This window comes from Lissotriton helveticus, chromosome 6 (assembly GCF_964261635.1).
Source record: "Lissotriton helveticus chromosome 6, aLisHel1.1, whole genome shotgun sequence".
Taxonomy (NCBI): Eukaryota; Metazoa; Chordata; class Amphibia; order Caudata; family Salamandridae; genus Lissotriton; species Lissotriton helveticus.
In genome coordinates, this window is record NC_136067.1 from 1543246512 (window position 1) to 1543274186 (window position 27675).

Here is a 27675-nt window from a genome sequence, read left to right on the forward strand (position 1 = left end):
AGGTGTATGGCTAGCAGGTCTATCTTGAGAGGGATGGCCCATCTCCATATCTCCTGCGCCAGCGTTGAAAGCGTGGCTGACTGTGTCCCACCCTGCTTGTTGAAGTAGAACATCGCGGTGGTGTTGTCTGTTTGTAACACTTTGTGCTTGTACAGTCTTGTTTGGAAAGCTTTCAGTGCAAGGAAGATTGTCTTCAATTCTAGGTAATTGATGCGCTTTGTCGCATCTGCTGGCGTCCACAGTCCTCACCTTGAGCTCCTCCATGTGAGCGCCCCATCCCTTCAGGGATGCGTCTGTGGTGATGGTCACTGTTGGCGTTGGAGGCTTTCCCCTGGTTATGTTCTCCATGGTCCACCATGTCATCTCCTTCTGCACTGCGTGCGTTACAACCACTAGATCCTCCCAACTGCCTGTAGCTTGTGACCATTGCTCCTGTAGCCATTCTTGAATGGGTCTCATGTGGAGTCGTACATTTGGTACCAGGTGGATGCATGATGCCATCATCCCCATGATCTTGCTCGCAGTCCTCACTGTCCGAGCTTGTCCCTTCCGGTAGAGGCGAGTTTCCTTCACCAGCGCCCTTGCCCTCTTCTCGCTGGGGAACACCTTGCCCTGTAAGGTGTTGATCTGTGCTCCCAGGAAGATCTTCACTTGTTCCGGCTCCATTGATTTCTTCCAATGGATGGAGAACCCCAGGCTTATGAGCGTGCTCATCACTGTATGTGCGTGCTGCTTTCATTTCTGGTATGAGTTTGCTTTCACCAGCCAGTCGTCCAGGTAAGGGTATACGTGTATTCCTTGCCTTCGTAGGTGCGCTGCGACTGCTGCGAGGCACTTTGTGAAAACTCTTGGTGCTGATTTTAGCCCGAAGGCTAGTGTTGTGAACTGGTAGTGGCTTTCTCCAATGGTGAACCTGAGCATATGCTTGTGCTTCCTGTTCATTGGGTTGTGCAGGTAGGCGTCCTTGAGGTCTATCGTGACCATACCCATCAGACAACTAAATTTTCCGGGTGTGTCACGAGAAAAGCAGGGCCATCAATTTGCAGTGCTCTGGCTTGTGTCAGCCGCGGGGAAGCAGTTTTATTTGCACGGCCATGCGGGCCTGTGGGCGCCGTCTGCATGAGCTCACATGGGCAGCGGTTGTCTGAAGCCCCCACTGCAGGTTATAGAGTGACCTCTGGGCCTCCCCAGGACACATCTGCAAGCACAGTATCCTTCCCAGAACCAGCAAGGCAAGGTAAAGTGCAATATCACACGCCTAGTGCTCCGAAGGAACCGTGAGGTGAGCTGTATAGAATTCTGCCCGCGTCTATTTAACCAAGCCCCACAACCATTTCCCCATCACTGGAGCAGTACGAGCCTTCAATTGCATCAAGAAAGCTTTGTTCAAGAGAATTATGGCACGTGGATGGCAGCCAGGGCCCAGTGCAGATGTAGGAGAGAAGAGAGGCTAACTTGATATGTTGTTCACGTGCAGGAGGTGGAAAAAGCAATATCGGAGGTCGGTGCTGCTGGATCTCAAAGCTGTGCAGCGACGCACAGATATGTGCCCGATCTTAACCTTAGAAATGCAGACTTTATCACCCAACACCACTCATGTTCAGCAATGAACGTCTTAGGATATATCACCAAAAGGCATCTTTTAAACAGTCAACAACGGAGAGATTTTGCTCGACATTACCGAATTCTATTTCTAAAATCTTGTTATAATAAAATAAGATGCGCGACTTTCAAATATTTAAGTATTGCCGTTATTTCAAATATTTAGTTAACTGAATGCACTTGTGTCGAACCTGTTGATTTTTAAATTGCAGTCTCCAATATTCCTGCCAAACTCTTTCTTGTCCAGGTCCTTACGTAGATTATGTGCAACCTACATCCAGAAATCGGCTCCTCGGTGCTTATCAAAACCAACAACCTTCTCAAATCCTTTCTAAGGGCTTCAATATTCTGCAAGAGTATCATCTCTTTCTATAGAGGGCAATCCTTGAAGTTCCAGCAGCCAATGTGTACCTTCATTGACCCTGAGCATATCCTGTTGTGCCCGCACAAGACCTGCCATGTCCGCCCGCAATCTTACTCCTTTCTTGTAAATTAACACTGTGGATGAAGATTGTAGGTTGGCTGGAAGGACTCGGGCAGCTGGCTTCATGCAGGCTTATTTCCACCTAACTTAGAAATTGGCCTAGAGCGCCCTCTGCTCTTTGGCTCCCAAACCCCCATCACACTTGACGGTACACCACAGCAAAGTTAGAGGAGCTGAATTCGTTGCCACCCACAACATCTTGCAATCCTAAAAAGCCTTCCACAGTGGGTGGGTGTGTAGTATCTTTGCGCTATAGTCAAAGCATTCTCAGTTTAGGAAATGGTGTGATTCAAGGTGATGGAACCACCTGCAGAATGTGTTAGGAGGTCCTGAGACTTCCATATGTTGCATATATTCACAGTTTTGGGGGTGAATGGGGGCACCTAAAGGTTGGGGTGCACCCTGCACCACAGTGGCTTTAGGACACTGTTACGCCTCTGAGTTCCGTTTTGAGTCATTGCATTATATCACTGTGCATTAATGAAACATTATATCACGGCACCTAGCTACAGGGAGGTCCCGACCACGCAGATTGCCTATCCAGTGCATTGACCAGAACAGTTGCCCGACCAGGTAGAACACTTCCATATTAGGCACCCACATTGCTCCACATTAAAGGGGAAGCATCACCTTATTTATTGCCATTATTTTGCATTTGACCTCCTCCAAATCAAGTCGAACAACAAACTACTGGGTTCCTTGAAAAATGCTACTTTTCAAATCATGGGTCTGGCCTCAAAGAAGTACAGCAGCAAAGGCAATAATATCATTTTAATAACTGACTCTGCATTTGGGAGAGACTGATCATTTACTTCAAAAGGACACTGAGGACCTCACAGTGTGTCTACATTGTAAATAAACCAAATATACATAGCTTCGTGTTGTTAAATAACTAAAAAAAACTAAGATATCTGTGTTTGTTGTAGGAAAAATGGCCACATGAAATGCCGCAAAATTGCCGCTAAATTTCCATATTTGTGCCGCTAAATTTCTATTTTTGTGCCGCTAAATTTCTATTTCTGTGCCGCTAAATCCTGGGAGGTCTGGTTTTATCCCGGTGTGCACTTAGGCCCGAAGGTGAAGCCGAAGTCTTTGAATGGATGAGTAGGGGTCGATGTCAGTACTTACCACCCGTTGCCCTAGAGTGATTTCTTCAACAGATTCTTTGGAGGCGCTATAGGTGCCTTCCATACGCTCCTGCACCGGTACATCGATGCCCTCCTGGAAGATGTCGTCCGGTATAGATGTCTGTGATCGAGCCTTGCTTCTTAGAGCTAGACGCTATCTTAGGATTTTCTTGGAGCGGAAAGTGGCGCAAGCCGGACAGTCTTTGGCCTCGTGCTCAGGTGAAAGGCAGAGGTGAAGATCGAAGTGTGAAAACTTGGATCCACATTGAGGAAACTTTTAAAGGGAGTCCTTTCCATGAGCCAAAAGGCCTGATGGCGCAGATGGGACCGAAGGCCTGCTTCGACAACCCGAACCGAAGTAGAAGCTTGTAGAGATGCGTGTCGAAAGGGAAACTTGGTCGAAAACAATACCGAAGAGAGGGTAAGGATTGCGCGCCGAAACTTAGATCGATAACACCGAACTGGAATGCAAACACATCAGAGCCATATGGCGGAAAAAAACCAATCTGAAGATGGAGTCAAGGCCCATGCAGACTATTGTCCAAAGGAGGAGTCGCCCATCTCATGAAGACTTGTTCCAAGACAATATACTGCTAACATCCGGGCCCAAAACCAGATGGCGATCTATGCATAGTGTGTGATCTGCAGCTCATATGCATTGAACATACATTTACTATCTGTTTCGGGTATAAGGACACCAGTTGGCTTGCACTTTCATCTGGCATCTCCTAAGTCTACTGAGGCAATGGGCACAAATAAGACTAGGAGACTTTGGTATCAATATATCTTCTCAACTCTCATCTTATTTGTTCCTCACTTTCCTAATTCCAGTCCATGGAAAAGTGATTTGAGAAAATGTATTGGGTACCACTTGGGTGAATGACCCTGGATACACTATACTATCCCTCTTTACGCGACTTCTTACTTTCCCCTTTCCTTAACATATCGCCATCTTTATATTCCAGCCATGAAGAAGTCTGATATCATAAGTAACAGATGAAACACTTGTTGGCAAGGAATAAAAAGACCAGCAGCAATGTAAATGACTGTTTGGATATTCGAATAGACAGTTGATACCGTAACCTCAACATGATCAGTGATTCATAGAGTGATCGGAGAACTTTTTCTATTGTGGAGAGTTTATTTTCCAACTGAGGACCATTGGGTGGCTCTGCCTCCTTCTGACCACCACAAGATGTGGACAGTAGCGTTTTAGACCTTTTGCAAGAATTACTTTGTACTGATTGTGTGCGCCTAATTTACCCAGAAACCACCTGGTATAATATTTAAACTGTTGTACATATGTACTTTTTCCACCACACCGTACAGTAATTGAAGTGACAATCTGGCCTTGAATTTCTAATTTAAATGTGAACTTTGACAGTCTAAGCAGACTGAAAGCCTTATTGTTTCAGAAGGAAGTTTCTTGAACATCTGCAAGGGATACGTTTGTGCTTCAAGTTGCAAGGTTTTTGAAATCCAGCTGCTACTGCGCAATAACCTCCCGCAACATTTTGGAGAACTTGTGCTCTGCATTTTTTAACGTGTCACATACTGCGGGAGCAGTATACTTTTTTAAAGCAATTGGGTCTGGGTTTATTAGTACTTTCCAATCTGTCTTCGGAATCATTCCATTTTTTGTATACTCCCTAGTTTCGAGAGCCTTTGGAGGCAACACACTTGTTCTGTTTCGGATGGTCCGGATCTTGTTTCTCTTTTTTGCTGCTCCGCAAAGGATGTTCCACCACGCGGCCAAATGAGAATAGCACTACCACATGTGCTACTGTGTCGTGAACGCATGATGCAGTATTCTGTTGCACCCTTACTTCAGGAACTAAATGACAACTGTTCCTTGTTCTTTCAGCCCATATGGTGACATTGCGTGCAGCCTGCTGTTTGCAGTGCACTTTCGAATGTGCCCTGGATATATGCCTAGGACTGCAATTGGTCCAATCTACCAATAGATAGATAAGGCTGATGGGTCAGTTAAGAAACCACACACACAAGGATGTTCTGCACGATTGCCGTAGCTGCAAAATGAATATTATGAGCCTTCCTTGGATGAAACGGGTCCTGGATTTTCAGATCCTGGCTCGTCCTCTGCGGATGCACTACTGGCTGTCACACCTTCAGCAGCTGTCGATTGGGTTGAATACAACCATGTTTGTTGTTTGAAACTTGTGAGTGGGGTGCCAACAGAACTAGTCTGTGGAAGCTGGAAACAATATGGTTTCGCCTCCCAGAACATTTAAACAATCGTAGTTTCAAAAAGGAATTTGGTTTTCAATTCGGCCACTTTTTAATACAAATTAACTTTTTATGCAGATATTGATTGTGCATTTTATAAAATAGGCCTTTATATGTTATTTGGCTTACATTTTTGCTTAATTATTAAAGAGCATAGTATTTTTAAGACTTTGGTTTCATGAGTATTTTAAAACTTTGATTTTAGTATATTTCAGTTTTTTATTATATGGAACTTAAGTCGCCTTACAGACAAGGAGTGGGTGTAGTGAAGTTACATGGGCCCAGGGTACTAACTTCCATTTTACATGTTCACGTTTAAAATTGACATCTTTTTAAACTATAACTGAACACTCATTTGCTTGCGCGCCTGCATGAGATGATGTACTCAAATGGTTAGCTTAAAGTTGCACTTCTTCATAGGCACATTATCATGCCTTTGAACATTCTGTACAAATACTAAGTACATTGCGCAAAAAGTCAGTTTGTGGTCTGTTCGGCGACAGCTCTTAGAATCAACAATAACCACTGGACCAGAGCTCAGGCATAGAATGAATAAGTCCAGTTTATAATATAAACTGCACCAAGACTTTGTTTATGGATTGTCAGTGTTGTGCCGCAACTGTCTAGACCAGCTGAATCCCACCGCTATCCTGAGAAGGACAGCAGCCTGTTGTACATCAATGACTGGCTACCATATGACACACCCACAGGTAAATGGGAAGTTAAACCACTGCAAAGTATTCTGGGAGACCCGCACACCCTATCCTTTTAAGGATAGTTTGCGCCAGGCAGGAGTACAATTATATGTATTCAATGCAAACACACAATGGTTACATTATTAATCATTCACCATTCTTGCAATGCTGAGTACAATGATGCGTTTCCTTCCAGTAATCATTGCAGAACACATTTTACACAAGAGTCCAACTGCATCAATAAATACAAGAAATGCACGAATTGGCATTTCAAACATGTGTCTCCTTTTGGGCATGCCTGAGGTAGCAATGAAAGGGTAGATCCATTTACACAAATTCCAAGGAGGGGATTAGGGTTATGTTCTGAGGTTGCAAACACCATCAGGTACCTTATAAGGTGTAGAGGTAGATGGTGCACTGCGAGCTAGCCAGGAACTAGGTCAACATAATAGGATGGGACGGGCTGCCCTTTTGAAAAATGCTGACACTACCACGCTTTCTGTACGTGTTACAGAACTCTCCCAAAACGATCCCTGCCACCTACTTCACGGGGCTAGAGGCCATGGTAAGAGAACTACTCTGGGAGGGACATGCCCCACGAATTGCAATCAACAAGTTGTCCATGGGCTGGTAGGACGGGGGCATCGCACTTCCGTGTTATTAAGCTAGATCACCAAGCTTCTCAATTAATTGCCATCAATAAGTGGGCACATGGGGAGCAGGACGACCCTCACTTTCTCATGGACCGTTGGCTTTTGGGTAAAGGTGGTTATAACCTGGCCCTGTACACAAACCCACGCACACTTCACCTCACGGGGCCCACAGCTCGCACAGTAGAGATCTTGCATGGGGTGAACAAGAAAGGGGGCAGGAATAACATGCTCACCAAGGCAACCACACTCTGGGAGCCCGACATGTTGGGCCAACTTAGTCAATGCCCGGGATTTGACAAGTGGGACATGACAGGGATCTAGTCGGTTGGCAACATGTGGGTGAAAGGTAAGCTGGCAACATTTGAGGACATGCAGGGCAAATACCACTTAGCTCGCACAGAGGCCTACAGATACCCACAGATCAGTCACGCAATAGCAGCGACCCTGCCTAAAGACAGCCCTTTGGCCGCATTCACCCCGCTTGGGGATAGACTGCTACTCGACCCAACAAGAAGCTTCTAAACAATAGGCTTGACCCTATGAATCAGTTGCGCCAGCGCTGGTGGAGGAAGGGGGGGGTGAGACCTGGGGGAGATTGACAGGGGAGTTTGACGAGAAAGACTGGCATGACGCCCCCTAGAGAGGTGGCCATTACCTTGTGCCTACGATTGGTACAACTGAAAATCCTACATCGCATTTATTTTGACTCACGTACACGGTTTAAAATGGGAAGACAACCGTGCCTCCAGCGTTGTAATCAGCCAGGCACCTTCTTCAATATATTGTGGAAATGCCACAAAGTACAAACATATTGGGGGAACATCACAAAGCAGATAGAGGGCATGTGGTAAAGCTTTGAAGGCTTCCCCCCAGCTCTGCCTCCTCAGCATGTTGGATGCCACTGATCTTACACAAGCAAAACAGGCGTGGGCTACAATGGTGGGTGTGGGCTCTCAGGAGTGTGGGAGATGGAATAAATATAGGTGACCTTTGTGCATTCCCTACCATTGAACTACAGCGGGACCGATGTCTCATGCTGGAGGTCTCTGGATTTGACAACACTCCCGCCCTGATGCAAACGTCATACTGGCTACATAATATGTTAACAAAAGGGTTGAGAAGCCTATTGCAACTGTTTGTGGGCCCGGGAGTGGATTGCTGCCCAACTGTCCTGTTCTGCACAATTATCTGAGGTGGTGTACTGTACCCAAATCGCATCATGTAAGCTGTATTTGCTATGTTTGCACAGTGGATCCAGCTATCGATTCATCAAAGTACTGTACCATGTATTTTCTTCTTTGCTCAAAAACTGTTTAATAAAAAAACATTCAGATGCTATGAGTGGACTCCGTCTCACATATTTCTGATGCATATGTTGCCCAATGCACAATTTTACTTAAGTAGTGGGAAATGTACAATAGCTAGGAGTCATTTGCCAAAGGAGTGCATGTAAAGGAAAGGCTAACTCGCTAGAAGCTACATGATTATGGGTGAATTGAAACAGCTGAAATGTAATTTATCCATTACTTACTCATCTGGAAGAACTGCTCCATCGTGCACTGTAAGTTCCCCCCCAATCCCATGGCAAAGTTCTGGTGGAATATCTGTTGGCTATAGAGGGGAAAATAATTATAGTAAACTTGAGAGAATGTTTTGCACATGTACATCAGGGAAATAGAAGTATAGTGTTTAAAGATGGCAGATTTTAAAAAGCATACCTCTGAAGTGTTTGTTCTGTAGAGTTCACGGACAAAGTCCCAAATCTGGTGGTTTTTTCCAACAAATATATGATCACTTCCCAGGCTATTTCTCCGTCCTTAAGAAAGAGAAACCCAAAACAGCATTCAGACAAAGATCATATTTTATTTATTATTTATTTATTTATTTATAGTCTTGTATCGCGCATGAATCAGCCCCGAAGGGGTATCTCCGCGCGTGGCTTCTGAGAGAGATAAAGCAAAAACTATAGGTCGGAAACGGGCAGAGGGGGAGCTAAGTTAGTCCTGGGTAAATAGGTAGGTTTTCAGTTTATGCCTAAAGTTAAGAAGATGAGGAATTTGTCTTAGCTGGGGAGGGAGGGAGTTCCACAACATTGAGCCTTTATGGGAAGGGGCACGACCACCTTGTCTTGCTCTGTTTACTTTAGGAACGTATAGCAGCATAGTGTTGCTGGAGCGCAGAGTACGTCCAGGAGAGTAAGGGCGAAAGATATCTTTCAGATATTTGGGACCAGAGCCGTAGATGCATTTATGCATAATGCAGCAAAGTTTAAAATTGATCCGCTGTTGCACCGGGAGCCAGTGAAGATGGGAGAGGAGGGGGCGGGAGGGGGTGCGGGGGGGAGCATTCAGGATGAGTCTTGCCGCGGTGTTCTGTACTACCTGCAGTCTGCAAAGTTGTTCTTGGTTGGCAGATATGAGTAGACTATTACAATAGTCCATTCGTCCAAGGACTAGTGCCTGAACCAGCGTCTTCCTATGGATATTTGGTAGGAAGGGGAAGATACGCCGTAAAATACCAATTGTGCGAAAGCACGTTCCCGCAACCTGACTAACATGATCTTTCATAATCAGGGATTGGTCCAGGCGTACCCCCAGATTCTTAATGGTTTGCTTGGGCGCTGGGACAGGTCCGAGCTCAGGTGGCCACCATTCCGGGGACCAGAGCATGGAGGCCCCTCCAAACAACATGACCTCAGTTTTGGTCACGTTGCATTGGAGAAAGTTCTGGGCCATCCACCCTGCCACCGCTCTCATACCGTCTTGGAAAGATTGCATGACTGCAGGTGTAACGGTTTGAAAGGGGAAAAGCAGCTGAGTATCGTCAGCATAAGAGATGGGTGAAAACCCGTGAGATCTAATGATCTCTGCTAGGGGGGCCACATATACGTTAAATAACGTGGGGCTTAGACATGAGCCCTGTGGCACCCCCTTGGTAAGCTTCCTGCAGACAGATTTATAGGAGCCTAATTTGACACCTTGTTGTCTGTCTCCAAGGAAGCTTTCCAGCCACGCAAGGGCGGTCCCTTCTACTCCAACTCCCTTCAGACGGCCGAGAAGAACTTCATGCGACACCGTGTCGAAGGCAGCGGACAAATCCAATAGCACCAGAATCACTGAGCTCCCTCTGTCAAGTAACATTCTGATGTTATCTGTCACTGACAGAAGGGCTGATTCGGTGCTATGGTTGGGCCTAAAACCAGATTGAGAGTGGTCTAGGCCGCCCGCTGCCTCGATGTAGTTGGACAGGTGTGCATTAACATGCTTCTCGGCCATCTTGCTGTAATAGGGTAGGAGCGAAATCGGACGGAGGTTGGAGAGCTCCGTCCAAGGAAGGGCCGCATTCTTGCGGATTGGGTTCACCACTGCTCTCTTCCATTCAGTTGGTACTTTTCCCTCTTTGAGAGACTGGTTGATGATATCCTGAATGTAGGGAACTAACAGGGTACGAAGTGGGGTTAAAATTTTGGCGGGAATAAGGTCATCCGGAGATCCAGACTTGACTTGAGTCATTATTGTGTCAAGCTCTTCAATGTTTATAGGGGGGAATGTAGTTAAGGTAAGGTTAGTGTTCTCATTGAGGGAGGAGGCCTTTTGGGAGTCGCTATTAGGTTGGGATCCTAGGATTTTATCATAAATGGATTCTATTTTATTTTCAAAGTAAGATGACACTTCTTCGCATAGACTTTAACTCAGAAGAGCAGCATAATCAGAAACCGCATTTGCAGTGGGAAAACTACTCTACAGGAAAATGTCAAATTTGTGTTGATAAAAGGTTCAAGCCCTTTAATTTACTAAAAGCCTCCTTTGGTACGGATTAACATTACACAGCATAGGGGCATAAGGGACCAGTTTGAGTCGAAATCCCCCAAACCCCCTCCCCCTTCCCTCCAAAGATGCTTACAGATATTCAGGTAAAGTGCTTCAGAGATTATCATATTGTTAGATTGGGCTCCAGACTATATCAGCAAGAGGGAGCTATTCCTATAAAAACACATACATCCTCCCTCATCACAAATATTTACTCTTCACCGTGAGTGAAGATTGGCCCACTAGAAAAAAATAGTGCTAGCCTACATGTGCAGTTTTTTGGGATAGTAAATGCACACCTTTTAATCAAACATTTTTCGATAATACTGCATTAAAATTAACTGGACCACGTCATGTGGTTTGAGATAGAGGCATCTAGGAAAAAAAATTTAAACTAAAAAAGAAACTTAGACAAACCTGGTAAGTACAGTCTCTGCCAGTCCTTCTGGTTCTAACTAAAGTTAGAAATAAAAGGTGGGTCCTGAACGGTTTCTGTGCTCCACAGACCAAAGTGAGGTGGGAAAGGGACAGCAGTGCTTGGGAAAGGGCCAGCAGTGCTCTGCCTCCACCAAACGTCCCTTTTAACCGAGTCTATTTAAACCTGAACTGATAGGAAATTGAACGAAAATTGTGCTTGCGCAGCTCAGCTTTTCAGCATACTTCTAGCTCTTTTCTGTGGAGCTAGCAGAAGTTTAACAGGAAGTGAAGGCAGGTCCGTTTCTACCATTAGGCAAGACTAGGAGGGCGCATAGGGCGGCAAAAGGGGGAGGGCGGCAAACACATGTGGGAATCCCATTGAACTGGGTAGCGCCTTCTACAATTCGAGGTGAGGTGATGTCCTGTTCGGCGGGGGCTGTGCGCACCACTGTCTCTCTCCACACCCCAACAGTACACGGTTTGCTGTACTTCAGGTGGTCTGTCCTCTCCGCCTGTCGGAATGAACATCCTGCTGGAGCTGCTGAAGGTGCTCTGGGCCTTCACTCATGCGGTAGGTTTCAAGCTGGTGCGGCCCCAGGAGAAGAGCGTGGCGGGCAAGTTGTGCCGGGTGCCGGCGGCAGCCTGGGCCGGATCTTCGACCTGGAGCTGGATTGGCACCTGGCTGTGCTGGTGCTGTGTGACAACAGCCAGAGACAGTAACAAGAAGACAGCCGAGCTGGTGCGGGCCGTGTACCGGGACATCCAGGCCATCGACGCTGAGTCAGCGGCAAGGTAATGGAAGGGGTTGTGCACTGGCCTGTGTATTCCACAAACCTCATTGCTTGCGAAAGGGCACACTTGTAACTGCCAGCCATATTGGATTCTGCCCCACGGCACACTGGCATAGAGCAAGTGTCACGAGCAACCTGGCAAAAGTAACCCTGAGATCCGCTTGGGACTCTGTGTCTAAGACACTCTCCACCATGCACTGACAAAGTGTACTGCAGGACACACTGCCTGCCACAGGGAGCATGAGTAATTTTGCCAGTCTTATCAGACGGCACCCCCCTAAAATAATGCATGCACAAACCATACCACTTTGCACACAGGATGCTTCACACTAAACAAGATGTTCTGCCTTGCACGTTCCGACAATGACACAAAACAGACATATTGCCATGTGGCATTGACACGCACAGGCCAAATTTCACTCACATGACATTGTTCCCGCACACTAACACACTGCCTGCTGCAGCAATGCTGACTGCTATGCGTAGGTATTCGTTTCATTTTCCCAGTCATAGCAGGTACACAAGGCACTTCTCAATGGGCTGTCGCACTGCCTACCAGAAACCACAGCATCTGGCACAGGTCACAAGTAACTGCAACCGCTGGAAACTCTGCTCCTAAACTATACTCTTGCAGTCACTTACTTGAGCATCGCATAGTGCAACAAAACCGTGATTATAACAGACCACACAAAGGCACTGATGCCTTCATGCCACACTACAGCGCGGCCAGGCCTGTGGCACTCTGTACTGAGAGAACACTGGCCAGCAAAAAAAAACCTGCATGCTGCATTGCACAATGCTGGCGCATGGTGCAGAAATCGCTTGCTAGTTACCTAACGCTCTAAAATCCACAGGTCTCTTAACACCCCAAGGGTTCCCTTCACTGACCGGGCTCTTTACCTTGCACTGGCACACCAGCTGCACGAAATCACACCGGAGGCAGGAGAGCTTGTTACATGGCAGTCTGCGCCCACCCTAAAATGGGCCAGGCGTTGTGTGCGATATTTACCACAACTTGCTCTACTATACCATGTCACGTTGATTGACATTTGGCACAGACTGACCACTTGTAGTTTGGAGTAATCTATCGAGAACAGAGAACCTCGGAGCCAAGTTTGTGTTCCATTTAGTAGCATCATGATCGTTCGGTACAGGTCATCACCACGATTTGGTGCAGCCATGTCCTTTTGTCCAAATCAGGTGCCGCACTGTATTCACTTACTACTCTGCACCATGCAGTGCATATTATACACTGAGTCTAGTAACACTCAGACACTGCCGGCTCCGTCCACTAGTCACAATGGCCTACGCGGACTCACGATACATGTCATGCTGCACAAAGCGCCCTTTACCCTGTACTGCAAGTATCAGAGTATGATCAGGGGGACTTGAAATGTGCTACCTTCTGTGCCAGAGTGGGTAATGTTTGATTGTGCAATCAAACGCAATATTTTGTTTTACAGTGGCTGCTACTCGGAGGACAGACATGGCTGAAATCATCTATTAAGTCACAGTTATGTTCAAAGAAATCTTTAGGTTTACGTCACTTCATGCAGCATTACACCAAATGACCTAGATTCGAAGATAGACGAACACGCACATTTTCATTGCCGTGGTAATAGGCAATGGTGAACAAGTGAACGTTTGCGCAATTTGTGAAATTACTTTCATGACATGCCAGGAACTCCCTTAAATTGTGTTTAACAGGAACTTCTTTTAACTGCTCTGACTACATCCACAGCTCTGTTGTAGGGAGCTCTTCAATCCACAATGGCAGCGTGACCTGTTTAGACGCACAGGGCTTCATACCGCTTCCATCTGCAAGGCGATGGGCACATAAATCAACTCGGCACTGCCTTCAAGTCACGTTGCCTTGCACTGGCACATAAACCATCTTTGCTCTCCGCTGTCTTCCACGAGCCTTGCTGCTTTGCATTGTGTCCCATCCCTGAGCGGCATTGTGCGTGGGGCCACTTATAAGAGCTTCGCCTTACAAATCCACACAGCATGTATGCTGCCCCTGCTTACATTGCTGTCCACAAACCACAATACTGCAAGGAGAGCGTTATACCACCACCCACAAGCCTGCATTCTGCCACACATTGTCTGCTCATGAAACAATTAGCACAACGCTGTCCAGCCCATTGCATAAACGGGCATCACATGCATACCCAAAGAGTGTCATTGGAAAAGGGACACTTCTGGCTTTGATGGGTCAACCATCTTACAAGTTATTTTATATCTAAAGCATTCATTCGTCTAGCCTGGATGACCGGGGGAGAGAGTGATGGCAGTAAAAGGGAGGGGGGGCAGCAATTTTCAATTTTCGCCTAGGGCGGCAAAACACCTAGAAACGGCCCAGAGTAAAGGCATAGATAGTAGTTGGCAGGATGGCAGTTTCTTTTTTTGGTTAAACACACATTTTAGTCCGTACATCAGTTTAAATTTTAAAAAAAATCATATTTTAAGCATTGGCGGGTAAGCATTTGGGGGTGGTTGGGTGTAAGGCATCAAGTACTTTTTTTTTTAATGTGCCTGGCTGTCAGGAGGTCATGTTTTCTCTTTTTTAAATTGTGTGGGATGGATGGTGAAAGAGGGGTAGAGGTCAATGGGAGAACACCATGTGAAAGAAGGGCAAAGGTCAGGGGCAGGGGTGTTGTGCATGTCTCCCCAGGCTGCCTCTGCCACTACACAGTACATGCAGATAAAATGGGAACCAAACAACATGAAATTGTAGATTGGGTTTTTATCAGACAATTTGAGGTTTGATCTTCTGTATCTCATGTCCCCCAAAGCCAGCTTGGAAAAAACACTATCAAGTTACTCATCTTTAACTTGCTATATTTTGGCATGGTACCAAAGGTTGCTCCAGGACTACAGAAAAAAAGTCAACCAGAGAAAGCATTTGTATCTTACCCTTGTCAGAGATCCTTTCTTGGGAAATGGGCTCTCCTTAATACGAAGGTCTCGAGTGCTTTTAAAGATCACCCATCAGTCCTAATTAACGTCCAGTCCGATAGCTGGGGTTCTCTTCTCTGCACTATTTCTTGCATAAATGTTTTAACTGAACTGCTTTCCTGCCTAATACAAGACTTTTTCTTAAATAAAGCATCAACTAAACAAGTTTAGGTTATTGAGTGCTATTTATAGTGCAATACCAGATCAGGATTTCCCACTCCCCAGACCCCCAATCGTAAGCCCTGGCTGCCAATGCAAGCAATCCTGATACAGTCAAGAATCAAAAAGTAGTAACTTGGTTATAATTTGGGAGTGTATTATAATTGTGGCTCTGGGGCACAAGTGCAAAATGATGGGTCGTCTTATTCAGGGCAAGGTTTATCCTCTTTGTCGGTAGACATGGCGTTGTCATAAGGCTCTGGCTGATCTTCCAGATGCTTCTAATCAGAATCTGAGTTTATGGATGGTGCAGGAGGTTAAGAATGTGAAGTGATAGTGGAAGCTGTGGTGGTACAGGCTACCATGCAGTTTTCTTGGAAATCTGAAAAGGTCTCTTCAAACAAGAAGTGTAATTTTAGCTTGCAGTTGTTCTGGGGCAGGTGGCAGTGCAAAGGTGTGGCAGGTGACAGGGCAAATATAAGGTTTCTTCCACCATACATCTGGTTGGGTCTCTTCACCAGCTTGAGGCTCTGTTAGCATAGAGATTGATGTGAATTTTGAGGTTGCCTGTTCACAGCAGATTTTGTATCCTAAACTAGTTGAGCAGCGGCTCAGTGCAGATATTTATTTCTTGGCATGAAGGTTCATACTCCACTGTCTCTTGGGGTTGAAGATGCTGGTCTTGGCATCAAAGTTCAGGATCTTGTACCTCAGGAGCTAAAAGCGATCTCCAGAAGATCACCTGGAGGGTCTTCAATCCCTCCAGGCAATGATCTTTTCCATGTAAGGCACTTTGGTCTTGGGTCGGGCAGAACCTGGCTCTCTGGGCGCATTTTCCCGAATCTCCTGGGTGATATCACTCATTCAGTAAAGTGACTGGCAGACCCTCAGTCCTGATCACAACAGTAAGTAGTCTTGCTGAGATTCACTATGCTGATTTACAGGTTCAGTGTGACAAGTTGGAAGCCTCAAGATCCTGTTCATATGAAGCTGTCTCCAGACAGAAAAGTGATTGGGTAACAGTCTGAAATTCATTTTATGGGTGTTCCCTTTTAAGTGCAATCTCCCAAGTCCAGTCCTGTTCTTTGTCCAGGAAGCAGTCTATCACAGTAGGGGTGACTCCAAGTTTGACAGCCACACAGCATAGGCCATTAGAGTTTCCTCAAGGTTTACATCTGCATGTCGGCCTCTGATATATACTCAATAAAAGATTGCCAAAGGGCCACAACCCTACACATAATGATACTCGTATCACCAGAGCTCCATCCCCTCCCGAGATATGCCAAGGCTCCTTTTACTAGTTTACTAGTGACCTCCTCTGGATTCAAAGTGCTCCTCTGAAGTGCAATAAGGACCTGGCGCCTCCTTCCTCCAGTTTGCAGGTCTCATCCAGCTCTTAGGAATGTAGCAATCTACAATCTGGGGTGGCACCTATCTTATCATGCCTTCTCCAGCAGGCCTTAGGGCTTCCAATATGGAATCCACAGGTCTGCATACACTGCATCCTTAGGCACTGCATGCAGACTCCGGTAGCTTTCAGTGTACTGTACCATTCACAGCACACACATGTCAGCGCGGTCTACTCACATGTGCACTGCCAGAGTTACATCCACCCTGATGTAAGCCAAGGATGAGCACAGAGCAGCAGAACTTTACTCAAGTGGGCTAATAGTCCCCACTCCCACAACACAGGTCAAAAGGCCAAGCCATATTACAGATTATAAAATGGTATGTTGCATCACTGTGCTTGTACTACTTAACTATAGGTAAGGGTAGTAGCTCTTTCACCACCATGAAGCTTGAAAGTTGTGCACCCCTTCACATCCAACTAGAAATTCCTAGGTAAAGGTGCACACACTATTAAGGTGTTCATCCAGACCAAAATATTTTTACCAAGTATCCAGATCTCCAAGCAGTAGGGGCACTCAGGGCAGGGGTTCATGCCTATTCAAAGGAATTCTCCATTCCAAGACGGTCGTACTACAAAATAGGCTTATTTGTGTACATTAAAACTGAAATACTAGCTCACTGCCAATCAAATTAGGGAAAGAGAAATTGATCTAGAATCATGCGAATTCCATAATTAAGTGTGTGTGGATTTAAACAGCATTGCTACTGTTTCCATCCTTGGTCACTCAGTTCACAACCAAAGACTTTGTGAAGGAAATGTCAAAGTTCCTTTGAAACAATTTCAATGTTTTAATACAAAAATTATTTTAAAAGAACAGGACGGCATGAAAGGCAAGTACAAGCAAGCTAAAAAAACAATCACATAGGCAATATGATGGCCAATTACTTTCTTCTGGAGTGAGGTCTGGGTAAACTTCTGCGAGGGCTGCTCTCAGGCGACGCTCATCAACAAATGGCAACAGAGCTACACCTAAGAAGAAGAAAACATTGATTTGAGTGATTAACACATGGACATGCAAACACAAGCTACTTTATAAAGCCATTTAGGTTCATTTATTTTGCTAGAAACAATCCATGTCCAACCTTTTACCTTTCCAGATTTAAAATTTTTGGGGTACCAACTAGCAAAAGGTAACCTCCTTTAAAACTGCTTTTTTTGCCAAATGTGTGTGCTGGCTTGCTTACACTGCAAAAATGAATATAATACAGTTAATTGATACAGAAGCATAGTTATTTCTATACACATATGCACCCACGTACTTTACAATTTTGCATATGGGAAGCCATCACACAATCGGTTGATTTGCTGCTTAAGGCAATTTAACATCTGGAGGGAATGTGCACTAGACATTGTGTAACAAATCAACCAATTCAGCAAAATTGAAAATTTCAGTCCAAAACAGGTTGGGTTGAGAATATGAAACCAGAAAAGAAAAATGCTACAAAAATAAAGAAAATTGGTTCAGAAGTTTAAAAAATGCAAAAGATTAAAATCCAGTGCTGTGAGGCTCCACAGCAATAAGTTTGTTTGTTGCAACTCAATATAAAATAGGTAAAATGTGATAGTTATGTTAGTCTCAGTAGAATGTCTAGACAAAGTGAGGCCCATTGGCAAGTGCACGTTTTAACAATTGAGAAGGTGGCTCTATGTATACTGGACAATAAGGCAGTACAGTGTGTATAGAGTCCACTAACCCCAAAGGTTTAACAGAGGTTAAAGTCAGAACTGACCTTACTCTCCAAAGTGGTAGCTTGGTCGAGCAGCAAGGCAGTACCAGAGGACAGTGTAAAGCATTTGTTGTATGCACTCAGTCAGCAAAAGGTTTCACACACTCAAGAACTGAACTCCAAGCCAATTCCTATTATATCCTTCGATATAGGCGTTTTATTTTTAGAACCAACAGTTATAAAAAAAATATACTTTGAGTTACGGATACTCAGGTAAATACATTGCAGAGGAGCAATAGGTTTGTACACACAATAATCACAGGTTAGCTAATAGCAATACAGTTCTGAAACACTCTAGCATTGAGCTCAATGGGTTTTCATAGGAAAGTACAGTTGATTACTTTATGGATTACTTTGGTAGTTCCAGGACTAGATCTTGGATTCAGTCCTGGGGTCTAAGCTGAAACCAGATTAGCAAAAACGTTTTAATTACGGTGATGATTTTTCCTGAATATAAAGCGGTTTTAAAAGTTCACACTTAGGAACTTTGAGATGATTCTCACAATATTATTCAATGGGAGGAAATTCAGGTTACAGGTAAAGTACGGTCGCGTTACTTTTGTAACCCAGCACTAGCCTCCTAGGGCCAGCACTGGGGGCTTAACTCAAAACAGGTAGGTAATTGCGTTTCAGTATGTCGTACGATTTTGAAAGAATATTTGCAGTTTTCAAAAGTAGACAGAAGAAATTTCATAGAAAAGCAGACAATGGGTTCCTATGGAGAAAATACAGGTTACTAGTAACCCCGCTAGGGATTACTTTTGCGGTTTAGTACTGGGCGGAAAGGTACAGTACTGGCTTCTCTCCTTATCACAGGCGAGTATTTTCGAATTCGGACTTTGGCTGATTTTATAGGAATATTCTCAGTTTCCAAAACTTCACAATTAGAAATTTTTTGAGTAAAAAATGGGTCAATGTTATCCAATGGCAGGTAAGTGAATTACCCGTTTCCAGGTGAGTACTTGGTTGGTGAAGTTAAGATTCTGGGCATAGACTCAGGGGTCCCCCAGGGTCAGGTGATTACAGTTAGTTCAGTCCCAGCGGCGGCCGAGTGCAGAAGTAGGTAGGCCCAATTTTATCCAATGAGGGAAAGGGGGCCTTCGGTTGGTGGCGGCTGGCTAGCAGGCAACGCGGCTCTGGGAGCTGGGCTCCTGGTCACTTGCTCTGGACGGGGGGGGGGGGGGGGGGGGGGGGGGAGTGGGATAGGGCAAAGAAGTCACAGCCAGCAGCACTCTCGCGGCTGGGTGCAGGATGCTTTTGAGTCGTCGGGCGCCCAATGTTATCCAATGAGGATCTTTAAAAAGGAACAAAGGGTGCAGGCTCGGTGACGGTGACTCTCAAGGGGCGACCAGCACTTAGAGAGGCAAGTTGGGATTTTGGAGCACAGGTAGGTACCCCAAAGGGAGGCACAGGGAGCTGTAGGGCGCAGGGTGTCTTTGGGTGTCGGAAAGCTTACCCTCGGCTGGTCACGTTTGGTGTGGCCCCTCGATCGGAGTCTGCAGGTGTCCCAAAGTTGCTGTCCGCGGAAGTCGCCGGGTTTAGGCAGGAGCAGGTTCCAGGATCAACAGGCCGGTAGGGCTGGGGCCAAGTCAGTTGTTGTCCTGTTAGCAGCTGCACGGCAGGTCTTCGTCTTGATCTTTCTTGATATCGGGATCAAAGGAAGGTTCAGGGAGCCCCTAAATACTACATTTAGGGGTGTTACAGGCAGGGCAAGGGCAGGGACCAATGGGTCCCTGTCCTGGGGCGAGTACACCCCCTAGCCTGCTCCTCTCCTGTGGGAGGGGGGCAGGAGCCGAGCTGGGATTGGGCAGGACTCCCCATCTACAAGGTGGCCGGAGCTCGGGTTCGTGCTTCACCTCGCCTCCTTCACCTGGGGGGGGTTGCACAGGTTGGCACACTCCCCTTCCGGACGTTGTTTTTCCCGCCAGTCTTCCCGCCAGATTGGGGGTAGGACTGGTGGGGGGCTGGTTGCTGGGTACAGCAAATGGTCTGGAGAAGCTCTGAGGCAGTATGCCTTTGAAGCTTCCCCCTGCCCATCCTGGGGGAGGAGACCTAGCCCAGGATGTGCATTGTTGCAGTCCCAGGAGAGTGGGGGACTCTCCACCCAGGGGTCCAGCAACAGGTCTGCTGTGTGGCAGCCTCTGCAGCCACTCAGCCCAGACGTGGATTGTAGGTTCGGGTTTTGAGGGCATCTCCAAGATGCCCTCTCGTGCAGGTTACATTAAATCCCATACTGGCATCAGTGCAAGTTTAATGTGCTGAGAAGTTTGGTACCAAACTGGTCAGTCTTCAGTGTAGCCATTATGGTGCTGTGGAGTTCGTAATGACAACCTCCCAGCACCATATACTCTTAAATGGCATCACTGCACTTACAGTGCCCAGGAATGGCCCTGGGTACTGTAGGGGCACAGGGCTCATGCACCTGTGCCCTCACCTCTGGCATAAGGCACCCAGCTAGAGGGGTGACTGAGGTATGCCAGGGCAGTGGGTTCTGTGCGCATGGCACACAGGGATGTGTGCCATGTCGGCTCTTGTTTTAGTTCTGTACTTAGTCAGGGTGTGGGTACAGGGGCCCTGAGGGTGGCACAATCAGTGCTGCAGCCCTCAGGGGTCTTCTCTGGCCACCATGCCCTGGGTACCTAGGGTACCATTTACTAGGGGCTGACAGGGGGCCAGAGATGCCAATTGGGTATTTTGTTTCAGCATAGTTTTTAGGGAAGGAACACAGGCCCTGGGTAGCTGATTGGCAGGGACCCAGGGCACACTCAGTCTAAGCACATCAGCAGTTCAGAAAAAAGTGGGGTCATACCAAGGCAAGAAAGAAGGCATTTTCTCACAGCTCACATTAGTCAACAATTTTACCTTCAGGCCTTCACACATACTTTTCAGATTTTCTTGGACAAACTTTCATGCAGCCACTTGGATTCCTTATTTTGGATAAACTTTATGCTATTTTTCATCACTTATTTTTCCATCCGGTCCCAGGAGTTGGAATTGAATTGGTTAATCATTTTCCCCCAATATTTTTGGCAAGTAAATAGTCTGAATTATATTATGATAGTGAGGAAATACCCAGCATATGAAATCTTTGTGGACAGTCAGGGCATGTGCTTGTCAAGTCATTTAAAAAAGGAAACAAAAAGATAGAATGAGTCCAGTAAAAGGCACTTTGTTTCCTGCACTTACAAACTCACTGGCAGAAACTTAAACCTAAGAGCTCACTCCCTCCAGTATCTCCAGCTTGTTTTTAAATTAAGAAAGTAAAAATCACCATAAATACTTCCATGAATCATTCGTTCTTCTAATTCACAAACTCAGACAATGTCCCCAAAATACAACTTCATGTGTTATCCGCAGCATCATCATCATAACCATACCCCTTAGTTTCATATCAATCCATGTACACACAAATATTCCATAAGTCCGCTGGTCTAAAACATGAAAATTTACCCCAAATACTCAATTTTGTTTTGTCTCTTAGCTCTGCAAATACCCGTTTCAATTTTATAGATTACATATCTCAGCCAACCAATATTCAAAGCTGGGAGGTTCAGAGACAATTCAATCTTTGGTAAAAATTAAACATACAACAATAGCAATAGAACGACCTACGTGTTTTGTCCAGTTTTAGCATCCAGAGCCAAGAGATTCCCTTAAGTGTATTTACTGTCTGCAGTGTGTTATTTAATTTATGAGTCATATCAAACCAAAACGGATCCCATTTTTACTCTGAGCAAATGTGTAAAATAGTTAGCCTAATCTTGGACACACCAAGAAAAGCAAGAATTACTCTTACATTTCCATTTGTATAACCTAGAAAGCTTATAGTGCAACATATAGACCGTGCATGCATTAAGTTTTAAATCTGCTACCATCACATTCAGAGTATATGGAAACTACATTTTTGTGACTAACTTGTGGCTAAGCTATCTATTACTCACCAATGTTTCAGGAAATATGTAAAATATTTATAATTGCAAGTTTCGGTCATTGATGCCAGATCTCTATTAGAGGAATACTAATCATACTTGGTCCACTGCTACAGTTTGTCATAAAAGAAAAAACAGATTAATAAACCCTTAGATAAAAAGAAAACTTGAGTGTGTGGTCATGAAATATTTGGCTAGGGCATACAAGGCCATACCGCTTTAAAGTGTATTATGCAGCACCTTAAATTAGATAAGGAATCGATTCTACCCCAATCAATTGATATTTTTGGATATTAGGAGCTGGAAAAACTATGCCCCATCCTGGACATGTTTTAACGCCTCTTAATTAACTAGAATTTAACAATTTAAGTAATGAGGGTCCGAAAGCCGGATAGAAGCTCTCCTCTACCTTGGATCCTAGACAGCTAAAAATATGCTCCGTTGTAACTTCAGCTATTGAGGTAACAAAGGTGGATACTCAATGCTTGGTAGGGAAGGCCACAGGGTGGGAAATATGTATAAAAAAGTGTCAAACAAGTGTCATTCAAAGCACAATTCCTGCTGGTTTCCGAACATTTGGTGCCCGAGTGATCAAAGCTGCTGTGATCTAGATTTTACTGCTTGCTATTACTGGAGCTGCTGTCTGTACTTCGGTCAGAAACTGTAGGTGTAGACTTCACTTCTTGGTTAAAAACTAGCTGTGAGCCTTTCTGCCACCACTGAAATACTAAACTATATTTTCTATTAAACAATGGGATAAAAGGTACATCTGCCTCCGCTCATTTGGTAAGATAGCCATATGCTTGGAACCTTAACTGCGCTCTGGCTTCAAATTTTTTGCCACGTCTGTGGTATCGTTCACTGAGGTTCCACATTCCACAACCACCTGCCAGCTGCCTCTATTTGCACTCCTCATTCTTGCCATCAGCACACTTTGTACCCACTGCGATCCAACGCCTTCCAGGCAACCAGTTGTTTAGGCCTTCCATACAGTATTTTCATAGTATAAATAAAACGGTCAGTTCCATCTCATCAGTTTCATGTGCATGGTTGCCTTTGCCATGTCTCCCCGTCAACCACGTGGAGCTCAGGCACAACTGCTCACGCAGCTGTGAAGCAGCCATATTTATTTCCCCCCCACCTCTCTTCCCGCACCCAATAGCTTATACACCACAGAACACCATAGGAAGCTGGCTCTATATAGTGTACCAAAATGAGGAGCACTGTGCAGAGTTCAGGTATCCCTCATTAGTGTACCGGGCTTGCTTTAATAATCCCAAGGTATTCCATTTGTGGTAGTGTGGTCGAGCAACATTAGGCTTATCATGCATTAAATCAATCATATCATTTGTAAAGCGCACTACTCACCCGTGAGGGTCTCAAGGCGCCGGGGTGGGGAATGCTGCTACTGCTCGAAAAGCCAGGTCTTGAGGAGTTTTCCGAAGGTCAGCAAGTCTTGGGTCTGCCGTAGGTGGATGGGGAGGGTGTTCCAGGTCTTGGCGGCGAGATGGGAGAACGATCTGCCGAGGTCGCTCTTCGGAAGCGGGGGACTGTAGCGAGGGCGGCGGAGCTGGCGAGTGGGGGTGTAGAAGCGGAGTAGTCTGTTGAGGTACGTTGGTCCGGTGTTGTGGATTGCCTTGTGTGCGTGGGTGAGGAGCTTGAAGGTTATCCTTGTTGACCGGGAGCCAGTGCAGGTCTCTCAGGTGGGGTGTGATGTGGCTGTGGCGAGGGATGTCGAGGATCAGGCATGCAGAGGCGTTCTGGATGCGTTGGAGCTCCTGCGTAGAGGGCGTTTCCATAGTCCAAACTGCTGCTGACAAGGGCCTGGGTGACTGTTCTTCTCGTTTCAGTGGGGATCCACTTGTAGATCCTGCGGAGCGTGGGAAGGGTGTTGAAACAGGAGGAGGAGACTGCGTTGACCTGTTTAGTCATGGAGAGGGTGGAGTCGAGGATGACCCCTAGGTTGCGTGCGTGGTCGGCGAGTGTTGGAGGTTCCCAGTGCGGTCGGCCACCAGGAGTCGTCCCAGGCCGAAGGGTTGGATCCAAGGATGAGGACCTCCGTCTTGTCCGAGTTCAGCTTCAGTTGGCTGCTCCTCATCCATTCAGCAACGGCCTTCATTCCTTTGTGAAAGTTGGTTTTGGCAGTGTGGGGGTCCTTGGTGAGGGATCAGCTGGGTGTCATTGGCATAGGAGAGGATTTTGAGGTGATTCCAACGGGCGACGTGGGTGAGCGGTGCCATGTAGATGTTAAACAGGGTTGGGCTGGGGGACGAGCCCTGGGGTACGCCACAGATCTCGGTGGCTTCGGAGCGGAAGGGGGGGGGGGGAAGGGGGACGCTCTGTTCTGCCGGAGAGGGAGGAGGTGGTCCAGTCCAGGGCCTTCTCTTGGATCCCAGCGTGGTGGAGGCGTGTTCATAGTGTGTGGTGACAGACCGTGTAATAGGCGGCTGACCGGTCCAGGAGGATGAGGGCCGCCATTTCGCCGTTGTCCAGCAGGGACTTGATGTCATCGGTGGGAGCGATGAGGGCAGTATCGGTGCGGTGGTTGCTCCGGAACCCGGACTGGGAAGGGTCCAGGATGTTCTCATCGAGGTAGCGGGTCAGTTGTCTGTTGACGGTCTTCGAGGACCTTTGCCGGGAACGGGAGCAGGGAGATGGGCCGGAAGTTCTTGAGGTCCTTGGGGTCCGCCTTGGGTTTCTTGAGTAAGGCGTTGATCTCGGCGTGCTTCCAGCTCTCAGGGAAGGTTGCTGTCTCAAAGGAGGTGTTGATGACTTTCCGGAGATAGGGTGCGATGGATGTGTTCGCTTTGTTGAAGATGTGGTGTGGGCATGGATCTGACGGAGATCCGGAGTGGATGGTGTTCATGATCTTGATGGTGTCATCGTCATTAGAGCAGGCGGTTGGTGCGGATGGTGGTCGTGGGGGCAGAGGTCTCAGTGGTTGTCGGGGCGGTCGTGGCATTGAAACGGTTGTGGATGTCTGATCTTGCGGTGGAAGAATATGGCCAGCGAGTCGCACAGGTCTTGCGAGGGTGGGACGTCGTCGGTGTTGGAGCTGGAGAGTTCCTTCATGATGTTGAAGAGCTCTTTGCTGTTGTTCGCGTTGTTGTCTAGGCGGTCTTTGAAGGAGGCCCTTTTGGCGGATCTGATGAGGTGATGGTGTCTGCGGGTGGCATTCTTGTGTGCAGCGTGGCTGTCCGGTGTTCGTACACGGAGCCAGATCTTCTCCAGCTTTCGGCAGGTTTGCTTGGAGGCCCGGAGGTCTTCAGTGAACCAGCTGGCTTTCTTGTTGGTATGATTGTTGGAGAGTTTCTTGAAAGGCGCGAGGGTGTTGGCACAGTCGTTGATCCACTGTTTGAGGTTGAGGGCGGCGGTGTCTGGGTCGGTATGGTCAGCGGGTGGGCTCTGGGCGACGGTGGTGGTGATGGTGGTTAGCTGGTCTTCAGTGACAGCTCCAGCAGCGGTGAGGCATCTGTTGGGCGCGGTGGGTTTCTTGAAGGTGAAGTGGATGCAGTGGTGGTCAGTCCAGCTGAGTTCGGTGGTATGGTTGAAGGAGACGTGGGGGCTTGCGGAGAAGATGGGATCAAGCGTGTGACCAGCGGAGTGGGTGGGTGTTGTGACGAGTTGTCTGAGTCCGAGGTTGGCTAGGTTGGCGATCAGGGTGGTGGAGTTGGTGTCGTCATTGTTCGAGGTGGAAGTTCAGGTCCCCCAGGAGGATGTAGTCCATGGAGGTGAGGGAGTGTGTGCTGACGAAGTCGGCGATGGAGTCGCTGAACTGTGGTCGGGGTCCGGGAGGTCTGTAGATGAGGGTTCCTCTGAGGGTGGTGTTCGGGTGACCAACTGGCATTGGTGCAAATTCAGGACGGTGAGTGTAAAAATTCAGGACAAAGGGTCAAAATTCAGGACACAAATTCAGGACACAAATTCAGGACAGGAGGTCAAAATTCAGGACAATAGGTACGTTTTACAGACACATCAGAGGTCGCGCAATAGTATATAAGTAAGCCCAGCCATTTCCAAACATATTCAATTATTTGAAAACCTATCCATCATGTATCCTTCCATCTATCATTTCACTCATCCATCCCTTCATCTATCCATCCATACTTTCACCCTATCCATCTGTACACTTATCCATCCACTCTTCATCCCATCCATCTATTCACTCATCCATTCAGCCATTTACCCTTTCACCAATCCAGCCATCCTTTCACTTACTAATCCTTCCACCCATCCACTCTTTTAGTCATCCATCCATCCTCCCTTTCTCTCTCCATTGACCCTTTCACTTAGCCATCCTTCCTTCCATCCATCCATCCATCTACTCATCCACTCATGAATCCATCCATTGACCCTATCAATCATCCATCTATCATTTCACTCCTTCACACATCTATTCATCCTTTTGTCCATCTACCCTCCCTTTCACGCACTCATCCATCCTTCCATCCACCCTTTCACTCATATGTCCATTCATTCACCCTTGCACTTATCAATCCATCCATCATTTCACTCATCCACCTACCCACCCATCATCAACCCAAACATCCACCCACCCACCATCCACCCACCCACCCATCCTTTCACCCACTCACCATCCAATCCACGGATCCATCCTTTCACCCACCCACTCATCCATCCATCCTTTTACCCACCCACTCATCATCCATCCATCCTTTTACCCACCCACTAATCATCCATCCATCCGTCCTTCCCCCTCATCATCCATCCTTCCCCTCATCATCCATCCTTCCCCTCATCATCCATTCACCCCCTCATCATCATCATCCATTCACCCCCTCATCATCATCCATCCATTCCCTCATCATCCATCCATCCGTCCTTCCCCCTCATCATCCGTCCTTCCCCCTCATCATCCGTCCTTCCCCCTCATCATCCATCCTTCCCCCTCATCATCCATCCTTCCCCTCATCATCCATCCTTTTCGCTCATCACCCATCCATCCTTCTACCCACCCTCTCATCATCCATCCATCCATCCTTCCCACTCATCATCCATCCATCCATCCATCCTTCCCCCTCATCATCCATCCTTCCCCCTCATCATCCATTCTTCCCCTCATCATCCATCCTTCCCCTCATCATCATCCATTCACCCCCTCATCATCATCCATCCATTCCCTCATCATCATCCATCCATCCGTCCTTCCCCTCATCCATCCGTCCTTCCCCTCATCCATCCGTCCTTCCCCTCATCCATCCGTCCTTCCCCTCATCCATCCGTCCTTCCCCTCATCCATCCGTCCATCCATCCTTTTCCCTCATCATCCATCCACCCATCCATCCATCCTTTTCCCTCATCATCCATCCACCCATCCATCCTTTTCCCTCATCATCCACCCACCCATCATCATCATCATCATCATCATCATCATCATCATCAATCCATCCATCCATCCATCCATCCATCCCCTCACCATCCATCCACCCATCCCCTCACCATCCATCCACCCATCCCCTCACCATCCATCCACCCATCCCCTCACCATCCATCCACCCATCCCCTCACCATCCATCCACCCATCCCCTCACCATCCATCCACCCACCCATCCCCTCACCATCCATCCATCCACCCATCCCCTCACCATCCATCCACCCATCCCCTCACCATTCATCCACCCACCCCCTCCATCCATCCATCCATC

General features: G+C 46.9%; 1 protein-coding gene across 2 annotated transcripts in view; it reads right to left on the reverse strand.

Annotated features, from left to right (window-relative positions):
* The window catches only part of XRN2 (5'-3' exoribonuclease 2), a 372302-nt gene that overhangs the window by 148118 nt on the left and 196509 nt on the right, over positions 1–27675 (reverse strand). For both annotated transcript variants that reach the window (XM_078649322.1, XM_078649323.1), the window contains exons 21-23: positions 17239–17322; positions 8527–8624; positions 8340–8419 (exon numbers count right to left, since the gene is read on the reverse strand). In XM_078649322.1, the coding sequence (XP_078505448.1) occupies positions 8340–8419; positions 8527–8624; positions 17239–17322 (262 nt within the window). The remainder of the gene's footprint in view (positions 1–8339; positions 8420–8526; positions 8625–17238; positions 17323–27675) is intronic.